Consider the following 19,274-nt stretch of genomic DNA (forward strand, 5'->3'; position numbering starts at 1 on the left):
TGAAAATAGCTAATATTAGTAAGAAGGAAAGATGTTCCATCTGTGCTCTCTCAATAGGGCCTGAATCTACAGGCAAACTCTTATCAGCTCAGCACCTCACCTACTCATCACAAGGCTTGTCACTGGACAGTTTCAAAGCCAATTCACTTTTTTAGGAAAACGGTGGAAGAAAAAAAAGAATCATCAACTTACAGAAACTGAAAAAAACTCTCACACATTCCCACTCATTCTACTCAAAGCTAAATCTTTGGTTTTCAAATGAAAAAATCTAAATCCATAACCTTAGAGATTAATTTGGGCATCCTCTGGCTAAATGAGGAAAAAAAAAAGAGGGAAAAAAAGGCAAACCCATTCACCAATGAAAAGCCGTAAGGGAAAGAGCAAAGGTCAGGCACTTCACAGACACCAAATAGGCAAAGACTCTGAGTACATGATTACTAAGTTTATTTCAACTGTTATATCCAATTCTGCATTGTAAAAATAACAAAATGTTCCTATCAAAATTACATTGGGATGTGAGTACAGGTTTGTTGTTTTTGATACAGCTCTAGAAAAAAGTTGGCACCAAATGCACATAAAAAGTTTTAAGGCTTAATAAAAATACAGACTGCTAATTTTTCGATGCAGCTTAGAGGTTGGTAACAGGATGCTAAGAGTTCATGAATCCCTGCCAGTGGACAGAATGAGTCCTTCCTCTCCTTGGGCAGACAGTGAGGGTGGGGCAAAGCCACAAGGGCTAACAGTACAAGTGTCAGGGTTCTTCCTAGCAACCCAATTTGGAATTCAGATTATTTTCTTGTATATTAATAAACAAAATGTAGTTATAAATGGCAGTTCATTTCCACCATTAGCACATTTCATTGTAAGTTAAACAAGTTAGTGTGTTTGGGCTTAAAAGCTAACCACCACTTACGACATTTTTTAACGGGAGGAAAATTGCTTGGAATTCCAAACTTTCTTAAAAATGACCATTTGAAACAGGGAGACAGGAAGTACTTGATGATAAAGTCACATGAAATGGGTACCTTGGCTCCAAAGTCAGCAAGACAACTGAAAGGAGGAAAATTCTTTGGTTGTTGACAAAGCCACATGCAGATCCCCTCAATGTGCCAGGTGTAAGAAGTGGGGTTTGGCAGGCAGCTCCTGCAGGCACTTAGTGTCTCAGTCACTGTGGTTATAACTAAACACAGCTGTTTCTTTTCTCAATTTTAATAATGAAGACATTTCTAGCACCTGGCATTAGCTCTGCAGGCACTCATACCAACAGCCACCACCACACAAACCCTATCTCCTCTGTTAACTAATGGTCCAGCATGAATCAGCATAAATGATGGAGACTCTAACTCTTGGGAGGCTCAATGGGAGAAACTGCTGCCTGACAGAGTAAAGCAACACCACATGCCAGCTATTACCTTTGCTGGTTAATATCATAGGATTGGCCAGTTGAGGCTTTGTTGCCAAACTAATCTCCTAGCCTAAGGTCTCCAAGTTTCTTCTGGAAACTGGAGATTCTGCAAAGCTTTATAAAGGGTGGCCTAAGCAAACTTTTCTTCCTCTTTGGTGTACCTGAGCAACTGACTTTCTTCTAGAGAGGTGCCAGAAACAGAACAGAGTCAACAGTCACTTACGCAAAGCCGGTGTGTAAGAACAGCTCTTCAGGTACTATTGAAGAGTGCAAACCTAAGAACTCGGGTTCTCGAGCACCCCTTCCTCCCACTGCCATCAGGAATAACGTAAAACACATGAAAGACTTAAATGACCCAATTACGTATCTGAGTAGAGTTTTAGTCCCGCAGAAGTCAGTGGGCCTGGCAGATAAAGGAACTGTCCACATTACTGGTGAAGAGCTAAGGCCCAGGCTTAAGGATGAGGAGAAAAAACAATTCACAAGCAAAACCAGTCTGTGAAGAGCCCGAGAGCAGTCCCTTGTGAGTGAATGGCAGATCACCCCAGAGGATAGGGGCACAAGATCTCTCCATAAAGCATAAGACTACTGAGCACAACTTTTTGGTTTTTGTTGAGTGGTGCCGAGAGAAAGCAATCAAAATGTTTCAAGAAAAGACTGCAGAATACACTGTGCCTGAAGGCAAAGGCCTCGGGTTTAGCAGCAGTAGTCTCAAGCATGGAGACTAGTGTTTTGGCTTATGCCCTACGTACAGGTTGTTTTTCGTTGTCTAAGGCTTTAAATTCTGCTACTGTAGGAAGTGATTCCTAGATACCCAATTGGCTGGCAGATCGCCGATGCAATGAGGACATGGAAGAACCCAGTTCATCAGGCTCCCTATAGCCTTGCACCAGCTCCCCACCCAGTCCATCCGAGAGTCCCTCTCACATCCAGAATTATAAATGAGTGTTCACCAAGGAGTCACATTTCCCCCCACAAAGATATGTCTCTCGGTAGTCTGGAAGGCAAGGTCCTCTATGGCTCGTGGTGGCAATGGAGCCTGAGCAGTGGCTTCAGATATGTGACAGACCCTCTCCCCATCCCTGTTCCTTTGAGCTAAAGGAAACTATATTTGAATCCTATCTCTGGAGTTTCTTGTTTGGCTACAGGGGAAGCAATAGCTTCTCTAGTAGAAGGAGATGCTGGATTTGCCTCCAGGTGGATTCAAGACTTTGTTGTGAGATCGAGGCCGTGGGCCCAGCCTGGGTTCATGGCTGTCGACCGTGGTTGTGGGCTGGGGCTCCTGTGCACAGTCGTCTTCTCTTGGGCCGCCCTTCTCACCCGGCTCTTCTCTGGGCAAGGTGCTCTTGGCAGCTGTGGGACAAAGCAGCAAACCGTCCCATTAGAGCAGGGGTGGGGAACCCTTTTTCTGCCAAGGGCCATTTGGATATTTATAACATCATTCTGGGGCCATACAAAATTATCAACTTAAAAATTAGCTATGAAAAAAGTTCCTAGATTTATTGAATTTCGAGTCCCACCTGCGGTTGCCTTGGCAGAGCCAGACTAAATGAGTTTGGCCTGTGGGCCAGATGTTCCCCATCCCTGCATGAGAGGCTCCCCAACACCTGGATGGGCAAGCTGTGCACATGAAAAGTCTATGACACAGACCAGCTAGCAAGAAATGCATACTGTGATGGGAAAAGAGAAAAACACAGAGCAAGGCTTCCATCTGTAGCAAGAAAACTCAATGACTATTAGCAGAGGCCGTTCTTGAACTGGGCATAAAGGTATGGCTAAGTACTATAAACAACCCTTGACAAATTCCTAAATAAGTTCATTACTTCTTTATATTGTTTGTTGGATTCCATTTCCCTTTCTTCCCCCACCTCAAGTATAAAAAGCAAACTATCTCAAAGTGAGCATGAAAAGAGAGGAAGCCAGTCCTAACTGGAGGTTCTAGCAAGGTGAGGCAAGGCTTTCTAATACTACTACTCTGGACCTTTTGAGTGAACAAATTCCCATGTACCTTGGTCATCAATTGAGGGAAATGGTGACCCAAAGGCAGAAATCAGTGCTCAGAGTCAGCTTAGAGAACCGTGGGACTCACTGCCTGGGTGATAGATTATGGAGGCACCAGCTCTCCCCACCACATGCAAGACTCACATTCTCCCTTCTCATCCTTCCTGTCCCTGCTCTTCTGATGCCTTTCTTTTCCGCATTAGTTCTGCCAGTGCTACCCTTGGCCATGAGTGTATTACAAACTTTGGATCCCTGCCCTTCCCTACAAAAGATCAGCTTCCAGAATAGGACACCTTGGTCTTAGGCTAGGCTCATTAGTAATGACAAGTGAAGAAAACCAGTGGTGACCAGTTGGAAAGCTTTCATCAGAAATAACTGAGCTCATTTCTCTGGCCTTCAAATACTAAATTCCTCTTGGCAATAAACACAACCTTGCTTGTTTTTGTCAACTGGCCTGCAAGGGGCACAGGAATATTACTTCTCATCCTCTGGGGTGCAGCAGCAACTCTTCCAGAGTGAGACCACTCAGGGCAAGAGACAGGCAATCAACTCACCTTTAAGGTCCAATTTTGGGTCTTCTCTTTCACACAAGAGCACATGGTCCTGCAACAAGGCAAACCCCAGGTCAATATGTGACTCAGAAACTTTTTACCCTCATTCAAATGGACAATGAAAATCAAGACATGGATAGATGACTTGGGTTCATTTTTAAGTTCTAAAAACGTTTTTATTACAGACAATTTAAACCATAAACAAGATAGCACTGCGAACCCTTTCACAACCTGCTGTACAGCTGCAATGACATCAACTCACTGCCATCCTGGTCTCAGCCACACAGTTCTCCCAACAGCAATCCCTCCACCCCCTTGTGGAATTATATTAAAGCAAATTCCATTTGCCCATAAATAACTGAAGATGTAACGGCTCTTAAAAATGTCCTTAAAAAAACCCCCAGAAAACCCTAACAACACTCTCACCACTGCAAAAATAACTGATTGCTTAAAAGTCTAACACCTAGTCAAATGTTAGAATATTAGGAAGTGTTTCGAGGCTCGTGTTGTAGCATGCGTCAGAAAAGCCATTCCTTTTGATGGCTGAATATCTCACCCTATGTGTACAGCACATCCTACTCACCCATTCATCCATTGGTTGACATTTGGGTTGTTTAATAGCATCACTGTAAGTAACACTATTAAAATAGGTGGACAAGTATCTAAGTTGCTGTTTTCAAATTTTGGAGATATGTACCTAACAGCAGAATAGCTGGATCATATGGTAAATTCTATTTAAACTTTTTCAGAAGCTGCAACTGTTTTCCACAGTGGCTGAACCATTTTACATTCTCAACAGCAATGTATGAGGATTTCAATTTCTCCATATCCTTGCCAACAGATAACATTTGTTATTTTGTTTTTTTGATAGCTATCCTAGAGGGTGTGAAATGGTACCTCAGTATGATTTTCACATGCCTTTCCCTAATGACTAAGAATGTTGAACATCTTTTCATGTGCTGATTGAAGAAATGTCTATTCAAATCCTTTGCCCATTTTTGAACTGGTTTGTCTTTTTGTTGTTTGGTTGTAGGAATTCTTTATATGTTCTGGATAGCAAAACTTGATCAGATATGTGATTTCAAATATTCTATGGGTTGTGTTTTTATTCTCTTGATAGTGTTTTTTTTTTTTGGTTAATCCTCACAAAAGGTTACATTTTCTATTGATTTTTAGAGAGACTAGAAGGGGGGTGAGAGGGAAACATTGATGTGGGAGATTGAACCTGTAACCCAGGTACTTGCCCTTCACCAGGAATTGAACCCACGCCCCTTCAGTGTGTGTACAAACGCTCTCTTCACTGAGCCATACTGCCAGGGCTCTTGATAGTGTTTTTTTAAAAAATCATTTTATTCCACCCCCCATAAAAAATTTTTTAACTATAGTTGACATGCATTATATTAGTTTCAGGTGTATAACACAGTGATTAGACATTTATATAGCTTACGAAATAATCACCCCCATAAGCCTAGTATCTACCTGACACCATACATAGTTATTACAATATCGTTGACTCTATTCACCATCCCATACTTTATAGCCCCATGACTATTTTCATAACTAGCAATTTCCCTCACCTTTTTAGTGCAAACCTCCTCTCATCTAGCAACCACCAATTTGTTTTCTGTATCTGGGTTGGTTTGTTCATTTACTTTTTTAGATTCCACATATAAGTGAAATCATATGGTATTTGTCTTTCTGTTTGACTTATTTCACTAAGCATAATACCTTCTAGGTCCATCCATACTGCCACAAATGGCAAGATTTCATTCTTTTTCATGGCTGAGTAATATTCCATTGTATATACGTACATCTTCATCCATTTGTCTATCAGTGGACACTTAGGTTGCTTCCATATCTTGGCTACTATAAATAATGCTGCATTGGTGGTGTCTATATATGTACAAGTTTTTAATTTTATCTATTGACTGATTTTTAGAGAGAGGAGGGGAAGGGAAAGAGGGGGAAAGGAGAGGAGAGAAAAAGAGAAACATCGATTTGTTGTTCCACTTACTTATGCATTCCTTGTTGAGTCTTATATGTGCCCTTACTGGGGATCTAATCCACAACACTGGCATATCAGGATGACACTGGAACCAACTGAGCCACCCGGCCAGGGCCAAAAGTTTTTAATTTTAATGAAGTCCTATTTATGTATTTAAAATTTTGTTGCCTGTATTTTTGGTGTCATTTAAGAAACCACTGCCAAATCTAAGATCATAAAGATCTGTCTTAAATTTTCTTCTAAGAATTTTAGTTTTAGTCCTTGAATGTAAGTCTTTGACCCATTTTTAATTTTTGTATATGGTGTAAGGGTCCACCTTCATTTTTTATATGTACATAACCAATTTCCCCAGCACTATCTGTTGAAGAGACTGTTCTTTTCCCCACTGAATGATCTTGGCACCCTGTGGACATATCAATTAACCATAAATGTGAGAATTTACCTTGGTTCTCAATTCTATTCCACTGGTCTATATATCTTATCTTTATGCCAGTGCCACGGTTTTGATTACTGCAGTACATGAAGAGTGAGCCTCCAACTTGGTTCTTCATTTTCAAGGTGGTTTGACTATTTGGGGTTCTTTGAGATTCCATCTGAATGTTCCTATTTTTTCAAAAAAGCATTGTTGGGCCCGGCCGGGTCTGGCTCAGCTGTTAAGCGTTGGCCTAGGATCCAGGAGATCACAGTTTGATTCCCAGTCAGGGCACATGCCTGGGGTGTGGGCTTGATCTCCAATGGGGGGCGTGCAGGAGGCAGCCGATCAATGACTCGCTCATCACTGATGTTTCTCTCTCTCTCTCTTCCTTCCTCTCTCTGAAATCAATAAAGACATATTAAAAAAAAAAAAAAAAAGGAATGTTGGGACTCTGATAGGGATTGTGTTCTTAAGTCCTTTGTTAAAAATTAGGATATCCCTCTACTCTGCCATTAACTTCCTATATTTTGGATAACTCTGATTGAATCCTTGTGGTGTTGACTAATAAGAGGTTTGATCTGATTCGGGCCTGTTTTTGATAATCAGAGGTGTTCTATGAAGGCCTTCTGTTATGGGTCTCATCGTTTTTGGTTCATCTCTCATTCTGTGATGTTGGGTGCCACAATTTCATTCCAAGTCTGCAAAATGGTGGTGTTTGACTTCTGTTATTCCTTCATTTCTAGGCTGGCGTACTTTTAGAAAAGGCCAGTTTCCCTGAAAAACTTATCCTGAGGTACAGTTCATGCAGGAAACGCTGTCTATGTGTGTGATTCTGCCCTGGCTGGTGTGGCTAGGTTGACTGACATCGTCCCACGCACCGAGTCGTTCCTGGTTCGATTCCCAGTCAGGGCACATGGCTGGGTTTCGAGCTCGATCCCCAGTAGGGGGCGTGCAGGAGGCAGCCAATTGATGTTTCTCTCTCTCCCTTCTTCTTTAAAATCAGTAAAAACATATTTTAAATGAATAAATAAATAAATAAATAGTTTTGACTCTGTTAAACATTTTTAGCTGTTTTCATAATGAGTTGGTCCTTGGGCAAGTTGGTCCACCTTCTCCAAAGGTGACAAATAAGATTTAAAAAGTAAAATTAGGAAACCCATGAATTCTAAATACTTGATGAATTTCAGTCCAGTGCAATTGTATTTATTAATGACCACTAAATATTGTGAAATTTTTGTGAAATGTGAATTCCTCTTTCGTATGATCAATTTTATAACTATTCTTACCACCCCTCAGTGATTTGCAGAGAAGAGCAGTAGCCTATCTGCAGTGAGCAGTTGCTGCTATCAGTACACTAAGACCAACCTCCCCCAGGGCTCAGTCATCATGAGCTTGGAATCTATTTCCCCAATGACTCAGGGGAGCTTCAAAACTCAATTACTAATGACTGCACCCAGGAAAATCAACGTCACTCTTCTTGTCTCTTCCTAATAACATGTCAAAGCTGCCTCAGGGTCTTTGAGAAAAGAACTTGGCTCAGTTTGTTTTTCTTATTTTCATGTCTGCAATCTGAATGTAGTCCATACCTTGGGTTTGTTTGGATGTGCCAAGGGTAAAGTGGCAGTCACTGGGGACCCGAAAATGTCACTGGTCTTCCCACCAGGTGGATTCAGACGCTGTCGAGTGTGCACAGGCGCTGATTCCTCAAAGATACCACTTCCTTTCCCCCCTGCAGAAACAATCACAGAACAGTGAGCAATCCAGAACATCCACCTGCTCCTGCCTTCCACATTCATTACTTCAGAGACCTCCTCTCATAGTAACACCCTAGTTCAGTCCTAAGTTCAGGCCAACAAGGTTGGGATAATGAGAGTCCCTAAAGACCTATGTCAAACCTAACCCCTTTACCAGGTTCCTGCTGGAGCCTTCATTTCTGGAACTGAGCTGAACTGGGCTGGCTGCTAGAAGCAAGACAGTGAGATGGCATAAAACAGCATTTCCCCTCTAGAATTTCTTTACCCATGAACTTTTCATGCTTTTTTGTTGAACAATCTTCTTCATTAAACCCATGAAAAGTTCTTTAGTAGATTAAAAGCAAACAGCTTCTAAGTTTTTAGGTTAGACAGGACTGAATTTAATAACATGCCCAGTTACAGGCAAAGCTATAATCTGGAAAATAATATTTAGTAGTCATTTTCTGACCTCACTCTGGTTAGAACTTCCAGTGACAGGTAGGTATGTCAGTAAATCACGGACATGTAACATCTTTGCTGGCAACTACAAGTGATCTGGTAAGCCATAATCAAAACATGTATCTAAGCCCAGCTGGTGTGGCTCAGTGTTTGAACTTTGTTGACCCATGCACTAGGTTGCTGGTTTGATTCTCAGTCAGGGCACATGCCTGGGTTATGGGATCAATCCCTTGTGGGGGCCGTGCAAGAGGCATCCAATTGATGTTTCTCTTTCACCGATGTTTCTCTCTCTCTCTCTCCCTTCCTCTTTCTCTAAAAAACAAAACAAAAAAAACAATAAAAACATACTTCAAACAAACAAACAAACAAACAAAAAACATGCACCTAAGATTTATAAGTTGATGACTTAGGCCTGGACATGAAAAGTAAATGTTTAAATGCCCCACATCAAGCAGAAAGATGGCTACTATGCCATCTTTCAGATCATCTCTTCACTCAGCAAACACCAAGCATGCACCTCCTTTCCACAAAGTGCTGTTAAGTGGAGGTGGGGCCATTACCATCATGGGCCTGGTACACCAACAATTTATCTTACAAGGAGGAAAGAGGATGCATTCCACTAACTAGTTATATGACCGCACACAAGTTACTGGCCTTTGTGCCCCAAATTCCTCATCTGTAGAATGTAGCTAATAAAAGGACCTTCTTTACAGCACCATGAGAGGATTCAAGGACTTCAGCTCATATGTCAAATGCTTAGAACAATGCCCGGACATAAATGCTCAATAGACATTGGCCGGTTTTTCCATGTACTGGACGTACTGTTCAGGGAAAAGCAGCACAAGCATTCTGCATAGCACATGATGTCTTATGTGGAGAAAGGGGGTATTCTGTTTGCTCGTATCTGAGTAAGGAGAAGCACTTAGTCACTTCTCAGCTATAACCCACAGTTTCAACAGGAGGCCACAAACCCTTACGGACAATACGGATGATGAGCTCCATGAGAGTGCCCAGGGGAGGCGGCTCCACTGGGGGTTGATTCGCTCAATAGCCTTCAGAACCCCACTGCTGGAGTGGATACTAAAGCAGGGTGGCCTTCTGGGATGCCAGAAAGTAGCACACAGAAAGGAGTGGCTGGACTGGGGTTCCCTGCCTTTTTGGGTGGGAGAACACAGAATACATGGGACTGCTCTGCAGGAAAATGTGCACACACGTATTCACATAACATCAGGGCAATTATAAACCTGAACCTCGGCTATGGAGCTCCCAAGGGGCCAAAGACACCAAGTTGAAAACTCTCAGGCTGGGAAACTAGTACTGCATGATGGTAAGGGCAGTTGATCTGTGACCAGACTGCTGGATGGAGACCCTGCTCAGTCACTTACTCTGTGAGGCTGGATAACTGACCTCAACCTTCTTTTGTCTCCATTTTCTCAACTCTACTGAGGTATAAAAAATAATAGTATCTCATGGTCGGTGAGATACATGAATTACTACACATGAAGTGGGTAAGGCCTCAGTAATGCCAATAGGCTGTTATTAACTGTGTTGTTAGCAAAAATGTCTAGAACACGAAGTGAAGAAAACCTACTGCCTGAGGTCATCCCCTTATTGCATTGTTTCTGGTTATGCTAAAGTAAATTATTTTTTAAATGCACATTCAGCTTTTAAAAAATGTTAGATAAAAGTAACTCAATTTAAAGGTTTTGGCTAGAGGCTCAGCTCATTCAAAAACATATTTTAAACTGTGAAACATAACAGAAAAGTTCCTAAGACACAACTACCACAAATAAAGACAAAGAAAACACTCACATACCTACCACCAGATTGTACAGATGCTATCAGCTCCCTGAGTATTCCTTCCCCATTACTCTACATCACCACAACTGAATTTTCTAGAAATCACAAACTTGTTATTTCTTTTATAGTTTTACTGTGTATATGGCCAACCCCAAGCAATATAGTTCTGTTTTTGAAAGTATATAAAGTAGTCACACTGCATGCCTATTCTCAATATTTTACCTAAAAGATGAATTCAGCTTTGAAGACAGAAGAGGTGCTCAAACCATCCGTAACTGAAGAAAAATAAATTCAAGATATATGGTGGTAGAGCGTGAGGAGCAACATCACATATGTCATGGTGAGCACTGGGCACCCATAGAAGACAAGCTGGAAGCATCTATCAGTATTTTATTATTTTTATTTATTTAAAAATTTTTTTTAGATTAGCATTTTTAAATTCTATTCTTTTAATTCTTTCTTCTCTGGTTGTTATTTTATTTTTTATCCTCACCTGAGGGTATTTTTTCCATTGCTTTTTCAGAGAGTGGAAGGGAAAGAGAGAAACATCCATGTGAGAGACACACATAGACTGGCTACCTCCCGCACCCGCCCGAATGGGGCGGCCAGGGATTGAGCCTGCAACCCAGGTACATGCTCTTGGCTGGAATCGAACCCAGGGCCCTTCAGTCCTTGGGCCTATGCTCTAACCACTAAGCCAAACCAGCTAGGGCTATCAGTATTTTAAATCATCCAACAAGTTCATTTTGACAAATTTATACCAATAGATATACTCAGAAAGTAAGCTTGTAGCTCCAGAGTCAGAAAAACCCATATGCAAAGGCTAATTTTGCTACCAGAGTTGGGTTTAAAATACCTGTGAACCTCCCTGAACCTGTTTTCTCCTCTATAAAGGGGGCAACACCACCTACCTCCTAGGGTTGCAGAGAGAACCAAATAAATACATGCAAGCATTTAGCATACTCCCTGGCAGATATTAATTCCACACATACGAATCATTGTTAGACCACCAGGAAAAACAATTTGTGGAAGATCTAAACCAGGCAACTACCAAAGTACATGCATGAGGAGTGAACAAAACACTGGGTATGACAATCCTTTGCATATTTCAGTGACTCACGTACTAAGTCACAAACTATGCCCAGAACACTTTTCTCAATCAGGCCCTCTTACTGAAGGGATGTGCTGGCTAAGTCTGTGAGACTAAACAAGAAACGAGGGCAGGAGTTTAGGTCTGGGGTTGTGGACATAACTAGCAGTTTTCTGTTTCCAGCTTCCCTTGAGAATTCATCCCAGATAATTTTTTTAAAAATTGATTTCAAAGAGAAGGAGAGGGAGAGAGAGTCGGCTGCCTCCTGCAAATCCCCGTAGAGGATTGAGCCCCCAACCCGGGCATATGCCCTGACTGGGAATTGAACTGGTGACCTTTTGGTGTATGGGATGACGCTCAACCAACTGAGCCACACCAGCTGGGGTCATCACAGATAATTTTAAAGGACCCTTGGCAGGACAGAAACAAACCCCAAACAACAGGACCACAAGAGCAGGAACTTGGCAAAGGGGATCATGCTGGTTGCTGACACACCTTGTAACCATGCACAACAGAGGCTTTCTCACTCTCCGGTCAAGAGGGGCCCAGGGTGCTCATTGGGCATAAGAGCTGGGGGATCGTAAGAGAAAAGTTCATAAGACACAACTATAACAAAGACAAAGCAAACACGTAACCACCACCAGATCATATAGATGCTACCGGCTCCCAAATTCTGAGTAGCACTGTCCCCAAGTTGCCACAATTTCCAGGGAACCTGACACCCCAGGGACAGCTCTAGATATACACTCTGCTGAGTCAAGGCCAAGGGAGCTGGCTTGTCCACCTTCAGGTGCCTCAGATTTGATCCAATTTGCCACATGACCCACTATTACACTATTATTGGTACAAAGGATGTACAGGGCTGACCACTCCTGGCCCTACACCCATAAACTGGATACAGTGAGAACATTATTCATTTAGTAAAATTACAGTACCTGCTTCTCTACTATAACTGTATCTCATCAACCCCACCCCCCAACAAATCAAACAAAATACTAGCTTTTGAATCTACTGCTTTTGTTTCTTTGGGTTTGCTCAATAAGTATGTGTATCTGCCAAATACACACATGCACACACAGAACTGAGATAGAGTAGCAAGCAGCTCTAGCTCTGGTTCTTCTCGATTTTATTATTGTCTGAAATACTGATTCCTCTGCCTAGCCTCTCAAATCTTTAAGGATGGAATGCACCTTGCTTTTCCTCATGGATACAGAGTAGAGCTCCTCAGGTAACCAGCACTGTATGGTCAACTCAACTGGACAGTCTATCAGTCATGGAAAACATTGTTCTAAGATGCTCTCCCACTGTAATCACCAGAATGTGCGGTAAGAACTAACTATATAGATGTGTGCTAGACCAAGTCATCTTTTATTTATTTATTTAATATATCTTTATTGATTTCAGAGAGAGGAAGGGAGAGGGAAACAGATAGAAATATCAATGATGAGAGAGTCGTCATTGATCAGCTGCTTCCTGCACGCCCCTGACTGGGCATCAAGCCTGCAACCCAGGCATGCGCCCTGACCAGGAATCGAACTGGCAACCTCTAGGTGCATGGGACAACACTCAACCGAGACACACCGGCCAGGCCAAGAAAAATATTAAATGCGTAATATGTGCATAATTTCAGGAATCTCAAGACATCCACAGGACAACTGGGAGTCTCCCTGGCGGGAGCCAGTATCCCACCATCAGCCTTTGCATCCTCAGTGCCTACACCCAGCCAATGTTTGTTGACAGAGAGGGAGAATTAAGAATGACCGAGCCACCTTCAAGTAAAAGTCAAGAAAAACCCTTCCTCACATTCTAGAACTGTGATGGCAAGGGATAACCTATACCAGAAAATATGTGAAAGGATCAATATAAAGAAAAAGGAAATTTTATCTAAAGAGCAGCTAAATAAGAACAGGTAGACGCCAAAGCACAAATGAGTCACAAAGGCCCATACCTGGGGGGTTGGTCCTCTTAGGCATGTTCTGAGGTTCTTCAGTTGGTCCAAAAATATTTGACGCCATCCTGTTGGGTCGGTTTGAAGGAACAACTTCTTCTGGACTTCCAAAAAGATCGCTCGATGCTCCTCCTGGGGGCTTCATGCCCCTGCAAACACAGAGCAATCATGAGTGATGGAGGCTGACCTGGACCTCAATGTACATAACTAGATGGCACACGCACTCTCTTAATGGCTATGGAAAAATTACACACCGCAACTACTCCATACTGGCATAACTAGTTTACAGACGGCCATATGGCAAACTTCCTCTACTGCCCTTTAGGTTTCCTTCAAAGTTTTTTGTTATGTCTTGGTTATGCAGAAAACCCTCTTGAAATGTGTATATTATTCCTGGACCTCTTATAAGTAAATTAAAGTTTCCCTAAAACAGGCAAATTGAGCCACATTCAGTAGAATTTAATACAAATTTTAATTAGTATACAGTAGTGTTTAATACTATAAACACATTCAGTGGTGTTTAATACTGCAGCTTATATTTGTTAAGTGCTTACTATATGCCAGCTACTGTTCTAAAGACCTTACACACAGCCCTCTAAGGCAGGCATTATTTCACAGACCATGAATCTGAGATAAAGAGAAATCACAAAACAGGCCACATAAGGAGTAGCAGAGTTAGGATCCAAGCCCAGGTTGTCTGGATCTAGAGCTCAGACCATGCCCTAATGCCTCCTAAAGACCTCCAAGAAAAAATGAGGAGGGAAGCTCCCATTTAACTATAGATCAAGCCTGACCCACAGATCTGGGTCTTCAGAAGGGCAGCACTTGGATATGGAAGGACTCAGATGTGCTGTTACTGTAGACTACACACCGGATTTTGAAGACAAAAAGGCAAAATATCTCTTTAATCTTGTCTTTAGATAGACCACATGTTGAAATAGTGTTTTATACATATTAGGTTGAATTATGTCTATTAAAATTAATTTTTCCTGATTCTTTTTACTTTTAAAAATGTGGATACTAGAAAATTTAAAATTCCTTATGTGGCTCACATTTCTATTGGAAAGTGTCAGCTTAGACCATGGAGAGTGCCACTAACATTAATATAGGTGAGTCCTGAGAATCTATGGCAGGTTAATCATCTCCGGTCCTCAAGTCCGGTTTAACCAGTAACATGCTGAATATCCTAAAGCAGAGAAAACCCCTGCCAGCACCATTGTTCATTTCAGATCAACGCATATGCACCAAGTGTAATCTCTAAAACACACTGACCTTCTATGAAGGTTTTTCTAAATTTTGAGAGTATACTTAACTAAAGCTGGGGACAGTGATACAAAGAAGGGCTTAGGATAGAGGAAGCAACAGATTAGGTGGGGCTGCTTTTGGCTCACTGGAAAGTCAGAGAATAGGGGCCTTGGAGAGAGGTTCAAGGGATTAGGCTGGGATGAGCTGCTGCTGCCCATTGGTCCCCTGGTTGCAAGTCTTGTGGGGTCCCTTAGAGTTTGGGAATGCACACCTGAGAGAAAAGAAAGGCGCAGGTGTGCTTCCAAGAGGGAGAGCGCATCTGAGGGTTGATTTTAATGAAACACCTACAAAGAACAGTGGCATTCCCATTGCTCAGTCAACAACAGCAGTATCTACCTGAAGTCTCCATCTTTGGCAAACTGTTATGCACAACTTGGAGATTCTAAAGCGGACATTTCAGGAGAGGAAGATGAGGACCTTGAATCAGTATCGCAATAACTGAAGAATTAAATTTTCACAAAGCTTTGCCCTGATAGCCCCTGAGTTTGCGTACTTTCACAAAGCAGCAACACACTGAATTCACAGCATCTTTTTAGAACACCTAGAAAGATTTTTAAAATGCATCTTAAGAGAGGGGCCTACTGAAATTGAGTTTTAAATTGGTGAGTGGTCTAGGTTCTTTTACTAGTCCTAAGCAAGAGTAACACTTAGATGAAGTTACAGAGCTCCACAACACATGAAAGCTCCAATTCGAAGTTAGGCCTCACTGGAAAGCTATACAAACACTCAAAAATTTAGTTCACAAAAATAATAGGTATTTTAAATGTTTCTTCAAAAGAGCTAGAATGGGAGCTGATCATTCATTGTAATTTAAAGTGAAAAGGTCTCAGATTCCATGGCTATAAAGCAGGACTGCAGAAAGCACTCATCTGCTCTACCGAGGGCAGACAACATGCCAGCCTGGGCCTAGAGACCAGCAGGCCGGCTATTCAACACCACAGGAGCCAAGTGTGCAACTGTCAGGCCTTCCATGTGGTGCCCAAAGTCCCTGTCTGCTGGAGAGGATGCCCAGGGTGGGTGCCTGTTCAGCAGTTAGCATTCCCTTAAGGATTTAATGAAGGAAAAAAATTACTTCAGTTTGAGAGACAAAAAAATTTTTTTTAAACTAACCAATAACTAGACTTAGAGGGCTTAATAGGACTGATCATGCACTTTGTTGGTGGACACAGTGAGGCCATCTGACTCCTGTATGTATTTGTAAGTCACAGAGCCTGGGTCACAATGATATTCCCCATATTTTTCTTGGCTAGTTACATACAGCAGGTCCAACATGCTTGGGTCTCCACAGCCATTTCTTTGAAAAAGGGAATAGAAACCTGCAACCTTCAGAAATGAACTGAATTTAACACCAAGTTTCATACTGGCATGAATTAAAATTCCCACTTACTAACTTATTCAAAACATGGCAATTCTTTCAGACCCTAAAGGTCCCACAGATTGTCAGATCGGATTCAGAGGAGACTCATATGGATTCAAATCTCTCGGGACGCTTCCCTGACTCTCACATTCTATAGTCTTGAACCTCCCAAGTCTCCTCAGCCTCTTGCCCTTGTTTCATTCAATTAAATTCATGCTCACTGAGCACCTATCACTGGCAAGCCTGTGCCAGACCCTGATGATAGAAAGATGAGTGACAGCAAGTCCTTGGCCCAGAGAAACTTCAGGTTTACTGAAAAAACTAGAGTTGTGCGTAGGTGGTTTCCACGCTCTGTGAGTGATGCGACAGAAGCACTGAATGCTAGCTACTGAATCCCAGACATACTTGGAGGAGAGGCCCAAACTGAGTCTACAACCTCCGTGAGGAAAGAGCCTTCCAGGCACAGGAGATACCATAGCTATCTGAAATGATGAAATGTTAATGGGGGGGGGGGGGGGAGAAGGGGAGGAAATAGTGTATATTCTATTATTCTCTGTACTTTTGTGAATTTTATTTTACTTTGAAATCAAGGAAAGAAAAAGCCAGTGGTGCCAAGAATGCTACAGCAGATTCCAGTGCACAATGGCCAAGCTCCCTGAGAAGAGGCAGCAACTATCTCCATCACAAAGGAATGGGGTCCACAGCCACAGTCGGCAGTCATAAAAATTGCACAGGCTGCCCCAACAGGGTCTCAAATAAATGGGGCTGTGTTAAACAGACATTTCAATAAAAACAGAACCCACAACAAGGGCTGCATGTGGTTCCACTAGTCTCACTATCAGTTATCACTATGACACTAGTTTTTCGGGAAGGGGTGGGAATACCAGTGAGCGCAGACATTTTGGGGATGAAACCACATTGTACGGCTGCTTCCCAGTTATTTCTTCATTGTGTAATTTCCCTTCAATATATTTCAACAAAGATATTCAAAATACAAGAGGAACTAAGGGGCATGTGACAAGAAGGGACACAGACAGCTCAGGAACTATGTATAGCATGATCACAGAAAACAAGACCAGGTTGGGGGTCTCCACACCCAATCCCTCCAAGATCTTGAAAAGCTTTTGGGGATTGGTTAGGGTTGGAGAGCAGCAGTGAAATAGACTTGGGTTAAATTCTTTATAAATATATACCTTACAGCTTAAAGAAAAGACCGTAGATTAATGATGGCTAAAGCAAAATGCTTTCATAGTTCAAAATCCCTTGAACACAAAATAATCCCTCACCAAGAAAACAAAGGTATAGGTCTAAGAAAAGAAAACCTGGCTGGGTGATCCTATAGCCACCACATGGTTCCCTCCCTGAACAGCCAGGTAAAGTATGAACCCTACAGACTCCCGTCTAGCTAATCAAGTCCTTTAAGAAGGCAGTCAAATGCAAAACTTCCAAAGGATCCCAAGCAAAAGTTTCCAATTACAAGTAATCATCCAATTAAGAAGACTTTTTCTTTCTTAAACGTCCTGAAAGGGAGACTTTTCTTTTCCATAATATCCTCTCTAAAAATGAATCTCCCAAAGAAGTGTGTACTACCACCTTAAAGCACCAGCTCTGTAGCTTGAAGTCAGCACAGTGTCAGTGTTACTCATGGCATATATATATATATTTTTTTATTAACCAACACTTCCTGGGCATCCAGTGTCAGGCAGTGTAAACAAAGAGGGAATGTACTTAATGAACACAGCTGGGAAAGTGCTGGGAAGAGGCTGGTGTGGGTGGTGCAGAACAGCAGTCACCAGGCACGGGAAACCTGATTCATCCTGAGCACTCCAGGGGAAACTACCATGAACTAATGACTACTTTTCATTAGGTATGGTACTGAATTGTAACCTAACTCCCCCAAACTTTGTCTTTTATTTAGTATCCAGTCTATACAGTATTTATCTTAACAGTCCTCACACATACATTCTCTTCTACCCCGATGGAGAGGCTGGGCCACTGAAGAGCTCACAATAAAGAAAACTCTAGGGCATCTGAAGACCCAAAACTCGACAGCGCAAGCTGGCTCCCCAGTGGCATGACAGACTTCACCAGCTCTGGCAATTCTAACTTATCTGACTTTCAATACACAGAGCACTTTAAAGCTAAAAAGCAAGTGTGCTGCTCTGGCTGGGCAGGTCCCATGTACCAAAAGGTTGCTGGTTCCATTCCCAGTCAGGGCACAGGCTTAGGTTACTGGTTTGGCCCCTGGTAGGGGTAGTGCAGGAGGCAGCTAATCAATGTTCGTCTCTCATAGGGCTGTTTCGCTCTCTCAAAATCAATTTTAAAAAATCTTAAAAAAAAAAAAAAAGTGCTGTGGCGTGTTCCTGAATGTGGCTCCCCAGCCGAGACCTGCAATGGGATCTCCGTTTCTATTACTTGTAGTCCTGCCTGGTTCATCAGCAAAGCAAGGAGGGCAGTGCCCTGTCTACCTCCTGAACTGCGGGATTTGAGAAGGGCACCCCCTCCCTCGCAGAGCTGTAGAATTACAAGAGGGCACGCTTTGGGATTAAAGTAGGGCTCCACCTGGCCCAGAGGCTGGCTTCGGGATTAGGGAGGGCTGCACCTGGCCTCCCGGCGGCGGGATTAAGGAAGGGTACGACTGGCTACCGGGCTGCGGGATTAGGGGTGGATTTCAGGATGGTGACTTTCCCCCGAGGCCAGTCCACCAGCGCGCCAGGCGCCAGCACAGGCTCCAGGAGGGTGCCCCGCAACTGCCCGTCCCGAAGCAGCAGACCACTCTGCCAGTGTCTTTTCGGCGCGCTAGAGGCGAAAAATGCGGAACGGCGCACCTCAGGCCCTCAGCCGAAAGGCTGGAGGGCGCGAGAGCACAACCGCGTGTGCGCCCATCTCTCCGACGCGGAAGCGGAGGCCGCGGCTTTGTGAGGTCACCCACCGGCCTCCCCGCCGGCCGCACCGCGCCCCAGCCCGCACCGCACCGCACCTGGAGCTGGCTCGGCCGCCCTCGCTCTCCGGAATATGGAACATGTCCTCCGCTGCTCGGTGCCTCGTAGCCTGCCGCGCCGAGGTTCCCGCCCGGCTCCGCGCAGCTAGAGGGTTGTCCGCTCGTGCCTATTGGACGATTCCGACGCCAGTCACCCCGCCGCACCCTATCTAGGTGCCGGGCCCCGCCCCCGCCCCAAGACACGAAGGCGTGTAGAGGGCCGCG

General features: G+C 43.2%; 1 protein-coding gene across 1 annotated transcript; it reads right to left on the bottom strand.

Moving 5' to 3' along the window:
• Positions 1–421: 421 nt before the first annotated feature.
• On the bottom strand, positions 422–19,120 carry JPT2 (Jupiter microtubule associated homolog 2). The gene is made up of 5 exons (XM_016208082.2): positions 19,050–19,120; positions 13,408–13,556; positions 7,964–8,106; positions 3,961–4,009; positions 422–2,758 (listed from the first exon to the last, which is right to left on the bottom strand). Exons 1-5 carry the CDS (start codon positions 19,091–19,093, stop codon positions 2,571–2,573), a joined length of 573 nt encoding a protein of 190 aa, XP_016063568.2. The 5' UTR covers positions 19,094–19,120; the 3' UTR covers positions 422–2,570.
• Between the last annotated feature and the right edge of the window lie 154 nt (positions 19,121–19,274).

This window comes from Miniopterus natalensis, chromosome 3 (assembly GCF_054644295.1).
Source record: "Miniopterus natalensis isolate mMinNat1 chromosome 3, mMinNat1.hap1, whole genome shotgun sequence".
NCBI classification, from domain to species: domain Eukaryota; kingdom Metazoa; phylum Chordata; class Mammalia; order Chiroptera; family Miniopteridae; genus Miniopterus; species Miniopterus natalensis.